Source organism: Scyliorhinus torazame, chromosome 10 (genome assembly GCF_047496885.1).
Source record: "Scyliorhinus torazame isolate Kashiwa2021f chromosome 10, sScyTor2.1, whole genome shotgun sequence".
Lineage (NCBI taxonomy): Eukaryota > Metazoa > Chordata > Chondrichthyes > Carcharhiniformes > Scyliorhinidae > Scyliorhinus > Scyliorhinus torazame.
In genome coordinates, this window is record NC_092716.1 from 51,840,996 (window position 1) to 51,855,065 (window position 14,070).

Consider the following 14,070-nt stretch of genomic DNA (forward strand, 5'->3'; position numbering starts at 1 on the left):
CCAAAACTTTTTTTTATTTTCAGATGAAAATCCATCTCCAGTGGATTCCTACTGCCTGAAAAATTTTGAGGATGCTAAAGAGTTTTTGGGTCAACAGTTATCCAAAGTTGATAAGTACATTGAGGCTTTCCGAAACTCCTTTAAAGAGCTTGAAATGAAAAGTCTACGGCATCATATAGTTAGTAACTGTTATTTTGTGGTCCATTTCCTCTTGGGATATGGGTCTGGTTTATTTTGCAGTTTCACTGTTGTGGTTAATTTGGGAGGTGAAGGACATCATTAGTTCACTTTCTTGTGTTGGGGTAGGTTGTGACCCTGTCTTGGAGTACCACAAAGTTCTTCATGGAAAATGTTGCATTGATGTACACGTACATCTTGTTTTAACAAGTTGAGGACTGATCAGAGAAAGAAACAGGGTGGTGGTATCTTTCCTCATACAATTTATCAAATTTGGATACATTTAGAAAATGTACATTATTAGTGGCAGCTGAGACATAGGATGTGAGTCTCACATATTGATGTTTAGGACTAAATTATGCATTTTATTTAATATTTGCACCAACATCTTGGAAACGTGTAAACTAGTGCCACCAAACCCAGGATGCTCCACCCCTTCCATGCACCTTTGCCCACTACAATGTTTTGGGACTGTTTCCCCTTTTTTAATCCCACTTGGGTGGGAATGCTGTGGTTTGGTGGATCTGAGGATACACTAGTTTTCTACTTCCATATCTTTCTTTACCCTATATTCTCTGTGATTTTCTCAAGATATATAACTGGTTCTTTCAAAATTTAAATCATCAGAAAAAATGTAATGACTATTTACACAACTCTAAAACTATAATCCAATACAATTAAAAGCTTCAGAATACTTGGATTGTGGAAGCAAAACTAGAGTAGTTCAAGTACGCCACCAAATCTTAGATCAGTTTATGCTCTACAATCACTCCTCATTGTTATTATCTATGATTAATCTAGTCGTCTGCTTTATAATGCCTATGGTTTGTGTCTGTCTGGTAAATTTCATGTTGGCCATTTTCACTTTCTAAAATATTTGTTTTGTTGTCTCAAATTTCTCTCTCTGTGCTGGTAATATACAAATAGATTGTCTCTGATCTCCATTTTTGAAAAGCGTGTGCTCCCCAACACTGGTTTTGGTGTAAAACACAAGTAAGATATGTCAAATAAAGGGTTTTCAGGTTCCTGTGATATTACTGCAGAGGTTATAGTAAATAATCATAGCTCAATGCATGAAAATTGAATGCACAGCAATAATTTGACTGGTGTTGGAAAATGCAGCATCCTTTCTTGCCTGAATGCTGTACCAAACATTAGAGATAACTTGCAAGATGCTGGGCTGTATCCAGCCTTCCCTCCACCAGCATGTAAATCACAGTGGCGATTTTCTGCTATTGTTTGAGCTGTAAGTTGAAAGATGTATTGAGCAGCACAGAGACAGGGTAATATTACTTGCTCATTGAGTCGTCGTCTAATTTGTCAGATTGGATTGAACAACCTATATATGCTCAACTGATAGTGGACTGTTACTTTAAAACAGCTAACATCAAATGGACTTGGACTGTAGCTTAACATAATGGATTTTCTTTATATTTAACGAAACAGGATGAAGTAAATACTCTCTATACAAAATGCCTTCAGTACCTGTTGAGAGATTCACGATTGGTAAGTTGTTATTCTGCCTCCTCGCCCTGTTTAGAAGGTTAGAAAAATTCACAAGTTTTAAGCTGCTCATCAATCATCAATATTTTCTTTGTGGTATGTCTATTGCATTTAGAAAATCTTGATCAAGCAGGAGATGCAAATGGCATTGCTGAAACAAGCTGTTGAAGTATGTAAACAAGTTCTTTCTTCATCTTTTAGAATCATTTTTCATGGCCTGAATGTTTCATCCATCGGGCGCGCGCACTTGCTGGGTGATAAACGTACTTCAGGCTGCGGTCAGCCTCGAGTCGTGAATTCATGTGGGCTGGCCAATTAACCTGGAAAAGGTTTAGCGCTGCTGGGGAGGGCATGTGCTGAGGAAAGGGGAGTGTGAGGGCTGGTGCTTCTAATGGGCTCCTTTGGGGGACAGCTGCCCCAGAGCTGTCTCGGGGAGCAGCAGACCTGGAAAGATAAATTGCGATGGAAAAACCATGCAGACAGTGTCTCGTTGGCCCATTCCAACACAAACACCAGGCCCTAGACACCTTTTTAAAATGTTATTTCAGCCCTGATATATCATCCTGTCCTGGTTAGAGATTAAAGGGCCGCCTGGCCAGTTGGCCCGTCGACCAACCATAAAAGCAGGCGGGCTATGTAAAATTGCGATCAATTGGCCCCTTAATGTGCTAAGTTTCCGCTTCTGACTCTTGCGCATGTCTGCCAACCAAAATATTGCGCCCGTGTTTGTTGACGTCGGGATGCGTGCGATTGATGTCCTTTCACGCGATTTCATGCACTTCTGGGTGAGGCGCGTGCCCGCCTGAGCAACTTAAAATTCTGGCCCATAATTTAGTAATGTTTAGGAGAATGCTGGAATTGTTATTTGTGTTTATAATTAACCCATTAACTCTGCAGATGTATGTACTTCATGGTATCCATGATCAGATCTTCAAGAGTGTGGGAACTATCGAGGCCAGTCAGGTATGACCTACTCATACTCCGTTTGTCTATCTTTCTGACACTATTGCAGTGTAACTTGATCGAGTTGATACCTTTGTTATTTGGATTCCATGTTTGTAAGCTGATCTCATGTAATTGTTAAAAATGTCATTGCTTTCAATAAATGTTTATGGTAAAAATGCATTGAAATCTTGAACAATATTTTTGATTTTTGAACAATGAAGTACAGTTAATGCTATCACTCCTTACTTGTTTGTGCTGTCTGGTTATTTGAAGGATGCTGCTTTTAATAAAACAACCCGAGGTTTGCAAGACCTTCAACTAAAAGATTTGGGAATAAAGTCACAATTCAGGTGAGATTTTTGCTGCTCAAGTGCCTGCTGGAAGGCTGTACAATCCTAATTTCTGAGAATTATTTGTGGGTATTAACTAAGGGTGCTTCTGACAATCCAGTTTCGTGTTACATTCAGGTTAGCTTTGTTATTGGCTTTTCTTGAATATTCAACGTGTGCTTTCTGCTTGAAAGGAGAAACTTGCTATTTAATAGTTGTAAATTATTTCAGTTATTAGATATATTTTTGCGTTTTAAAACTATGCAGTTGTCCTTTCAGCCTTGAGACCCCACGTTGAATGTAACCCAAAGATGGTGACAGTCTTCTATTTTGTATCAGTTGAATAGGCATAGAGTAAAATGAGTTTTGGTAGATATGGTTCTGCTGAGAGATCATCAGTCTGAATCATGAACTGCCAGAGATGCTGCCAGACCCGCTGAGTATTTTAGCATTTTCTATTTTCATATTGGCAGACATGAGACTTGTATCCCTGTCCTGTCCTAAATAAGGTTGTTGTAATTTTAATAAAAGCAAACATGGTAGTGTGGTGAATGGGAGCTCTAACTTAATGACGGAATACCAGTTTATCAGCATACCTCACCTGTAGTGAGTTCTTTTATTTCTGGTGTGTTGCCATGAGTCAGTCACCAAAGCCTTCAACTGATTTCTAACCGTAGCATTGGCAGGGAAGAGCCTCCTGTCTTCGTGGCACAAGGCAACCGCAGAAAGGAAAAAAGGATGAATTCTAAAATAACCAATAAATTTTCTTCCATTGACTAAGATATCAATAACAATTGCTTTACAAATCTTTCTACATGCATGTGCGTAAGCAGCATTTTAATTTTAACCCCTTTCTGGGAGTGCGTTTGTACCTAAAATAAGTACAGATTTTCATTCCGTGCAAGATTGTGATTCTGCAAATTACTACATTTATTCCAAAACTATGACTTTTACATGTTTACTGTAATCTATCTTAAAATATTCAAGACCATTTGAATCCCACACCAAACATGTTTGCAACAAAAAAACATTCATTGTGTTCGATCAAGCCCTGATATACAATGGGCAGAATTCTCCACTCCCAACAGTGGAATCATGGCGAGTGGGGCATTTAATTGCCAGGAGGCAAGACGTTTTCCCAAATTTGGGACAAAAATTCTGTTCTCCTGACATTCAAGGTGGACTAAAGGGTTGTACTTCCCGATGGACAATGTCGGGAACCACATTTGCATATATCATCCCTTGCATGCTCATTAAAAGGCCCCTTGCTGGAATTAAGTTCACCTTCCAAATTGAGTTCTCAACCAGCAAGAATTTAACCCGTTCAGTGCTGCAGCTGTACATAAGTGGCGTGCATCTGGTGGGCTTCACCTCTGCCAGGACTTTGAGGCCTGTAGATGTTTTTTTTCATCTTGGGGACCTCCCATAACTTAGCTTGATTGGCATTAGCAAATGGTACTACCATTAGCAAATGTTGCGCCAAGGCTGAACAAAGGAAGCCGGCGAAGGCTGGATAGTGGAGGCAGGCAGGCCTGGGAAGGTGGGGCGCTACAGTGTCCAGGGAAATGATGGGTGGGGAAGGCGGTGATGTCATGAGAATGTCACTTTAAGAAATGTTTGTCTGTTCATGTTACTGCAGTGATGTCACAGTGTGGGTGGAGCTGAGCTCTGGCTCTGCTTTATAGTTTCACTTTGAGAAAAGCTTGGGTGTGTGTTTTTTTTTTTTTTTTGGTTTCATTTGACTGGAGCTGCAGTCAGCCAGAGAAGGTGTAATGTTGTTCTCTCTGCCGTGTAAAGACTATCTCTTGATCATTTGGTGAATTCAGAGTGACAGCTGTTCCCAATAGTGAATTTAAACCTGATGTGCTTCTGTTAAAGGTTTTTTTTAATGTCTTATGGATGTGAAAAGGAAAGTAAGGATTACTTAGTGTTGTATTCTTTGGGGGCTGTATTTGAATTAATGGTTGCTAAGATGTTCACTTTATGTTTTAAAAAGGTTAACTTGAGTTCATAGAATAAACATTGTTTTGCTTTAAAAAATACTTTTCGATCTCTGCTGTACCAAACCTGTAGAGTGGGCCGTGTGCTCCGCATACCACAGTCTAGTAAAAGTTGTGGGTCATGTGAACTCCATGATACACTTTTTGGGGTTCTCTAAACCCTGGCCCATACCAGTGGGCATGACTTAAAGGGCCACTTCTATGGTAGGTCCTGGGGGTAGAATGTAGTGTACCGGGGATAGGAGAGAACAGTCACAATTCGAGAGGGTAATGGGATGTGGTAAGGTGGCAGGTCCAGGGTGAGAATCTGGTAGGTAAAGGTGTCATCGGTGGTTCAGGTAAGGAGACAAAAATGTCTCGGGTAACAGGATGGGGCAGGATCTGGGTGGACATGGGTGGTAACGTGTGTCGGCTCTGAGGGAAGGAAAGACATCTGGAGGTATACCATATCGAGGGGCAGGGAATGGTGATATTGGGTGGATCAATGGTGATTTGAGGGTAAGTTGGTTGGTGACAGGGGTAAGGGGAGAACAAAGAAAAGTACAGCTAGATCCCACTAGGTGGAAGGAGGGTCTTTTTTGGGTGGGTGGAGTTCAAGGTCAGCACTAGTGGCCGACTAAAGGGACACCTTAATAATTTTGAGGTAACTGGATGTCAAAGAACTCACTTTTGCTCTCCTCTCTGATGAAGCCTGCATTGCAGCAAGTTTGGTCCCGATTCGTGAGTCTCATAACATTGAGATCCCAGCAAGATGCACATTCTGTGCTTTCAACTGCAGTCAGAGGCAGGACGGATGGAAGGAAGTGGAATGCCTCAGAAGGGCAACCAGCTCATGATTCAAAACCTCCATCCACCTGGGTGACTGGTTATGACTGAACAAGGGCTCATGTGGTTAGTCTTTCTATGCTGTCACAGTAATGGTCCCTCTATCGCATTCCAAGCGAAGTGGAGGCGAGCAGAAAAGTGTCCACGTGAGGCTTCTTGCACATGTCTGTCATCATTCTGGCCAAAGAGCAATGACTCCGTACGCATTCATGTATGAATGGGAAGAACACTTATCTCTGGTGCTCCAGAATGTTCTTTACCTTATAGGGGTGAAGTAGGGATGCCATTGTTAGATGGAGGCCAGCTGGTTTTGTACCTGCTATGAAAAGGTCTAAGTAAATCAGTGTAAAAGTGGGTATTAACGAAAGAGTGATATTTTTTAAAGTACCGTTGCATCATTGATGGCAATGCCATTCCTCTACGTTTTTGACCCAATAAAATATTGTAATAATATAGTGGCAATAATACAAACCATGTTCTAAGCTGATGACTGTGTTTAATATTTCAGTATTAATATACCTCGTGCCAAGCGGGAGTTAAGTCAGCTGAACCGGTGTACGAGCCCACAACTTAAACTGATCTGCTTACGAAATGTGGTACATGCAGTCATGCAGTCACCAAGCCAACGAGGTCAGTACTTTAGGAATGGTTGGAGGGAAAAAAACAGTGTTCATGCTTTGCTCTTTATTTTATTCCATCTGCATATTTGGATAATCCACCATACCTATAAGAATACATTGGTGCGTAACCTCCGATCTCTGGGGCAATGTATCAGCAGGTGCCCCAGAAGACGCTAAGAGATCCTCCCGAAGTCCCCATGCAAGGACTACAGCAATTACCGGGAAGTTCAAACTTCTAAAGGGCAATCACCCTGCACTAGGAACTAACCAAAACTCCAATTTTAAATCGTCAGCTTTGAATGGTTCCAATTCTCTTAGCAGAGTAGTTACCCAGGAAAGGTTAGAAGGATTAAAACCACTTCTAACTCCTGGGTAACTATACTAGTAACCCCCCTGACCCACCATCTGACCCTGGCGACTGACCACCTGATACCCCTTCCTCCATTCTACCCACTTGTCTTCTCCCTGGATGCTGAAAGCGGCTGGGGCCACTCGGGCCATAAGATTGTGTCTGATTCTGCTGCACTTGACTAAAGGCCTTGAACCCACTGAGCTGCATGAGTCGAAAGGTGGGTGAAAGATGTACAGTATTAGTAAAAAGGAGCAGAGTGGCAACCCAGCTATGATTGCCACTCCTTGTACGTTAGGATACATATTATATATGAAGCACAAGGACTCTTTCTGCAACAACAATGTTGGCAATAAATGGCATAAATTAGACTCTTGGGTCCCCTGATCTTTCAATGGCAGACGTGTGCCTCAATGTCTTGGAAAATTGATTTATAAAATACCATAGCGAATCATAAGTGGTGCAGCCAATGTCCTTGTATCTGCAGGGAAATGGAGGCCAGAGATTCCGACCATGTGCCCCTTTGAGCCAGAGGTCTGTACCTATTTTGCAGAATGGAGGTCTCTCTGCATTAATAAATTAAGCTATCACTGTTGGATTTGAAGAATGCAACTATTTGATTAGTTTGGATTTGTCCTGTCCGATTTAGGGAGAACCACAATCTCCAATGAATCAATAAAGTAGTACATTGTGGGGCACTATCTAAGCTAAATATCAAACTCTAGTTTTTCTGCACTTGTGTCACATAAAAGCACTTATATTATTTAACTAAACTTATTCTACGTCTGTTCCATAGAGATATAAATATCGAGAGACAAATACACATTTATTTACACAGATTCTGGATGTTTTTTTTTTATGACTGTGGGCTAGGATGTTGAGCCTAATTTGCTTCATGTGCTGCACTATATTTTTTATATTAAATACACCTAACAATAAAAAATAAATCCATAACATACAATGAGGCAAACTGCAGTTCTACTTGTTATCCTTTACAGAAAAATTTGCATGCATACAAAAATAGGTGCTTCATCTGATGCTGTAACCCAAGAAAACCGACATCTATATTCCTAACATCTATACCCATTCCGACAATGTACCCACATTACTTCATGCATTATTTTTGGTTGAGTTAAAACAATAAATAAATCTATCAGAGATAAATGTTATTCACTAATCAAATTGGTGAGAAAATGATTGAAATTAATGAGGAACAAATACCAGTAAGTATAGTGTTAGCATATTGGTGTTTTTTCCACCAATGGAACAAGAAGATTAGCATACATTATGATTAGCATGCATTATTTCAAAATTAATATTACGATAACTTTAATGTTTATTCTTTCAAATAGTAATAGCCAAAGAGTCTTTGATTTCCTAGGTTGTGTAAAAGTTCAGCAATCAACTTGAATGGATAGTATTTTAAAATCTTTATTATATTTATTTATATCATAATTGGGAGAAGTCTTATTTAAAAATAACCAAGTTTTTATTTAAGTAGCAATCGCAGTGCAGTACTGTAAATTTAGCAAATTCCTGATTATTATTGATTTTAATTGTTGTGGATAGGGGGTTATGGGGTAGGGCCTGCAAAGCTATGATAATTAATCGCTTGGCAAGGGAAACTGGAGCAGTACGTAAGTCCCAGGAAATTATAGCATGATGTAAATAATGGTATCAATCTTGCCATAATTTCCTGTGACTTCCACACTGCTAAACGAGCCCTGTGATGTACCCGTACATATGCTATTACATTAATTTAAAAATATTGCCCCAAGAATTTGCTGGGATTCTGTCTCTATGCAACATGTTTATCAAACGTGATTTTACAATGTTTTCCAAAAACCTTTTTTTGATTTTTAGTTAATTTACATTCTATGTCAGCTGATGATCTGCTGCCTGTCCTGCTTTATTTACTGGTCAAAACAGAAATCCCAAACTGGTAAGTTTATGAATACTCCTGTTGTTTGGTACTACTTGAGTATTGCTGAAAAAAGACATTGTCGAAGCTTTTGAGCTTGCACTCATTGGGATAATTCACAAGAACATCAAATGTAAATGGAGCAACAATTTATTCTTCATGAGAATAGTTTGCTGATTGGGTGGTAAGTAGAGGCTTGCAATGGAGAATGCACCAGTTAACTGATGACTTGTCAGTTAACTGCCAAGCTTTGTTTAAATTGAAACCACACCGATTAACCCTGATCAAGGCAATGCCCTGATGAATGAACCAGAGAATGGCTATCGCCTATTTTATTTAGTTGAAACAGGTGCAATGTGTGTACATGTTCTTTCTGTCTGCAAATACAGGACGCTATGTATTAATAAATGTGCTTCTAGCATGCCTATGTGCACCATACAGTGAGCCCAAAAGGTCATCTTGAATTGGTTGTCAGCATAATTCATAGCGCACTCAAGATTATTGGCTTAGAATCATAGAAGTTTACAGCATGGAAACAGGCCCTTCGGTCCAACCAGTCCATGCCGCCCAGTTTTTACCATTAAGCTAGTCCCATTAATCCTTCTATGAGTGGAACATTGATGAATACGCTAGCAATGCCAAATGAGCACAAGGACACAGTATTATTATTGATATGCAAGTCCTGTATGGTCTTTGCAAATGTGAATCTCATGTCAATTGTTCTAATGAGTGCAAGATGAAAAACCTTGACACAATGTGTGTGCAATACTCAAAATTTTCAAATTAAAGTAGTGATCTGTTAGTGTTAACACATTTGGGAAGTTAACACATTTGGGCAGTTAAACATTTCATATTTCATAACCATATCTTTAAATGATTGTAATTGAATTCTTTGTACTTGAATTCTTTGTTTTTTCTGGGAAAATATATTTTATTTTACAAGTTACGTTTTTGCAGCTCTGACCCAAGACATCCCTTGCATGCTTCTATCTTAAGTACCATCTACATTTTTAATATTACTGGCACTTACTCCCACAGAGCAAACTGATTCAGGCTGGACTCGCTGTTTTGAAATTGAAGCAAGCTTTAATATCCAGAGTTAATTTAGTGTAGCGTATCAGTTTAGCATATTCTTGCCCCTGAGTCAGGCTTCTAGGTTGACATAATTCAAGTTAACACTTTGGTGCAATTTTGAAAAAATGAGCTTGATATTATCCAAGACATTGTCTTCAGATGAGGTTTTGATCGAGACTCTATATGGACTTATGTCCTGGCTAATAAGAACAAAGAACAGTACAGCACAGGAACAGACCCTTCAGCCCTCCAAGCCTGTACTGGTCATGATACCAACCATGGCCAAAACCCTCAGCACTTCCTGGTGCCGTATCCCTCTGTACCCATCCTATCCATGTATTTTTCAAGATGCCTTTTGAACGCCATTAATGTATCTGCTTCCACAACCTCCCCTGGCAACGCGTTCCAGACACTCACCACCCTCTGTGTAAAAAAAAAAAAAAAAAAAAAAAAAAAAACCTGCCTCACACAACTCCTCTAAACTTTGCCCCATGGACCTTAAACCTATGCCCTCTGGTGACTGACGTCTCCACTCTGGGAAGGAGTCCTTGCCCATCCACTCTATCAATGCCCCTCATAATCTTGTAGACCTCTATCAGGTTACCCCTCAACCTCCGTCTTTCTAATGAAAACAGTTCGAGTCTATCCAGCCTCTCTGCATAGCCCAGCACCCTCCAGACCAGGCAACGTCCTGGTAAACCTCCTCTGCACCTTCTCCAAAGCCTCCACATCCTTCTGGTAGTGCGGCGACCAGAATTGTGCGTAATATTCCAAGTGCAGCCTTGCCAAGGTTCTATACAACTGTAGCATGACTTGCCAGTTTTAATACTCGATGCCCCGTGCAATGAAGGAAAGCATTCCGCATGCTTTCTTGACTACCTTGTCCACTTGTGTTGCCACTTTCAAAGACCTGCACGCCCAGATCTCTCTGAGTTTCTATATTCCTAAGAGTTTTGCCATTTACGGCATATTTCCCCTCTATATTAGACCTACCAATATGCATTATCTCACATTTGTCTGTATTAAACTCTACCCTTTGCCTTCTGTGACCGAGCCAGTTCTGTATTCATCTTGCCACCTCACCTATGATCCCGCGTGACTTCACCTTTTGTAGCAGTCTGCCATGAGGCACCTTGTCAAAGGCTTTACGGAAGTCCATGTAAACAACATCCACTGTCCTCCCCATATCAATCATCTTTGTCACCTCCTCAAAAAACTCGATCAAGTTGAGGCACGACCTCACCTTCAAAGAACCATGCTGTCTATCGTTAATGAGTCCATTTGTTTCCAAATGGGTACAGATCTTGTCCCTGAGAATTCTCTCCAATAATTTACGTACTACCGACGTGAGGCTCACTGGCCTATAATTTTCTGGATTATCCCTGCTACCTTTCTTAAACAGCGGTACCACATTACCTATTCTCCAGTCCTCTGGGACCTCACCTGTAGCCAATGAGGATACAAAGATGTCAGTCAGGCCCCAGCAATTTTCTCCCTTGCTTCCCTCAGTATTCTGAGGTAAATCCCATCCGGCCCAGGAGACGTACCTACCTTAATGTCTTTTAAAACACCCAATGCCTCCTGCTTTTTGATAGCAACGTGACCCAGACTATCCACACATCCTACCCATAAAGCATCATCCACAAAGTCATTTTCTTTGGTGAACACTGATGCAAAGTACTCATTTAGTACCTCACCCATTTCCTCTAGCTCTACACATAGATTCCCCCCACTGTCCTTAAGTGATCCAATCCTTTCCCTGGCCATCCTCTTTTTACATATGAATAAAAAGCTTTGGGATTCACCTTAATCCTACTTGCCAAGGACTTTTCATGAGCCCTCCTAATTTCCCGCTTACATACCTTCCTACTTTCTTTATACTCCTCGAGGGCTTCGACTGTCCCCCATCCTTCAGGACCGTACAAAAGTCCCCTATTTCTTTTTGACGAGGTTCACAATATCCCTCGTTATCCAAGGCTCCCTAAACTTCCCAGACTTATCCTTTGTTCTCTCAGGAACGTGACTTTCCTGAATCCTAATCAATTGTCGCTTGAAAGACTCACACATTTCCGATGTTGATTGACCTTCCAACAGCCACACCCAGTCCAAATTCTTCAATTCCTGTCTAATGTTATCGTAATTTGCCTTTCCCCACTTTGGCACCTTAACGCGAGAGTTACCCTCAACCCTATCCAAAAGTACCCGAAAACCTACAAAATTGTGGTCACTACCCAAAATGTTCCCCTACTGAAACCTCAACCACCTGTCCAGGCTCATTCCCCAATACCAGGTCCAGTACTGCCCCTTCCTATTTGGACTATCTACATATTGCATCAAGAAGCCTTCCTGGATACACCTTACAAACTCTGCCCCTAGCACTAAGTGAGTCCCACTAATGTTCTCTCCTAAGTAATCAAAAATGATCATGCATCTAATTTTCTGTTTCGGAGATTGTGTGCTAACTGTCTAATGTTTCTGCCTACAAAATAGCAGACTCCACTTCAAATAGCTCAGTGGTTGTGAATGAGCGATTAAATGTAAATCCTTCGCTTTCGTATAGTCCTGATATTGAATGTTTCACAACTGCTCTTGGTTGTGTTCTTGCAATGATACTCTTGTCATTTATAAAACTTCCAAAATATGAAACTGTTTCACAGCTGTGGAAAATAGTTGTTGCATCTGGTGAAACATACAATCAATATTTTGTGTGTGTAATAGCAAAAATATATTTAAAAATATTTATGAATATTTTTCTCGTTACAGGATGGCCAACCTCAGTTATATCAAGAATTTTAGATTCTGCAGTGCAGTGAAGGATGAACTAGGATATTGTCTAACTTCTTTCGAAGCTGCAGTCGAGTATATTCATCAGGGCAACCTGACTCTTGGTCAGCCTGTAAGAATACTTCCATGTTTTTGAAACCTTTCTCCATGCCCATCACTTTCATTTTTTGCACTTTTCTGTTTAGCCCACGGGTGAAAAGCCCATAGTCGCCACATTCCAGCGCCAGTTCGGGAACACCGAGGGAGAATTCAGAATGTCCAAATTGCCTAACCGCACGTCTTTCGGGTCTTGTGGGAGGAAACCGGAGCACCTGGAGGAAACCCACGCAGACACGGGGAGATTGTGCAGACTCCACACAGACAGTGACTCAAGCTGGGAATCGAACCTGGGACTCTGACGCTGTGAAGCAACAGTGCTAACCACTGTGCTACCGTGCAGTCCATACACGCCTGAAATGGCCCATGGCCCGATAGTGGCGGACAGGCTTTGGGGTGGGGGGGGGGGCGTCAGGAAGCAAGTTACTTGCCACAGAATTCCTAGTCTTTGATCTGCACTGGTAGCCACAGTATTAATATGGCTGGTCCAGTTCAGTTTCTGATCAATGGTAACCCCCAGGTAGTTGATAGGCGATTCAGCGATGGTCATATAAGTGAATGTCAAGGGGTGATCGTTAGATCCCCTCTTCTTGGGGATTGTCAATGCCTGACACATGTGTGAATGTTAGTTTCCGGTCAACCCAAGCTTGAATATTGTCCAGGTGGACATGAACTGCTTCAGTATCTGTGGAGTTGCGAATGGTGCTGAACATTGTGCAGTCATTGGTGAGCATCTCCACTTCTGACCTTATGATGGAAGGAACGTCATTGATGAAGCAGCTAAAGATGGTTGGACCCAGGGTAATATATATGTAGTTTTGCAGTCTGCTGGAAGATTTTAAGTTAAACAACAGTTTACCATAGGATTTGAGTCTGACCAGACAGGATTTTCAGGTTGTTCCTGAAAGGGTCCCTCTCTCAAGATCTGCACAGCAAGTAACCTTGATTGTTAACTATTTATGAGTGGATTTTGAACTGTATTTGGTTGCTTTGTTGGAATATTGTGACAGGTGTACATGGTGAGATAAAGTTTCTTCTCTTTTATTTAAGAACTGTTTAACTGTTAATTTTAAAGCAATTTCTTTGATGTGGTTAATTCTGTGTTTAAATTAAAGTTTGTTTTAACATAAAAGATACCTATTGGTCAGAATCATCATCCTGGGGTGAAATATCCTTGCCTCAGTTTTACAATTGAAAGTTGTTTGGCGTTTCTCATCCAGTATCCTAACAAAAGTTGTATTTAAGGGGGCCAGTTTTGCTCAGTTGGCTGGACAGCTGGTTTGTGATGCAGAGAGAGGCCAACAGCGTGGGTTCAATTCCTGGCTGAGGTTATTCATGAAGGCCCGCCTTCTCAACCTTGCCCCTCATCTGAGGTGCGGTAATCCTCCGGTTATATCGCCACCAGTCAGCTCTCCCCTTCAAAGGAGAAAGCAGCCGTTGGTCATCT

The 14,070-nt window shown here is 41.0% G+C and overlaps 1 protein-coding gene across 7 annotated transcripts in view; it reads left to right on the top strand.

Moving 5' to 3' along the window:
- The window catches only part of ankrd27 (ankyrin repeat domain 27 (VPS9 domain)), a 115,385-nt gene that overhangs the window by 13,383 nt on the left and 87,932 nt on the right, over positions 1-14,070 (top strand). For all 7 annotated transcript variants that reach the window (XR_011949452.1, XR_011949451.1, XR_011949453.1 and 4 more), the window contains exons 5-12: positions 24-178; positions 1,624-1,683; positions 1,796-1,849; positions 2,578-2,643; positions 2,899-2,975; positions 6,288-6,409; positions 8,612-8,690; positions 12,507-12,639. Coding sequence is in view for 4 of the 7 variants with exons in the window: in XM_072518105.1 (XP_072374206.1) it covers positions 24-178; positions 1,624-1,683; positions 1,796-1,849; positions 2,578-2,643; positions 2,899-2,975; positions 6,288-6,409; positions 8,612-8,690; positions 12,507-12,639 (746 nt within the window). In the remaining 3 variants the exon portion in view is untranslated. The remainder of the gene's footprint in view (positions 1-23; positions 179-1,623; positions 1,684-1,795; positions 1,850-2,577; positions 2,644-2,898; positions 2,976-6,287; positions 6,410-8,611; positions 8,691-12,506; positions 12,640-14,070) is intronic.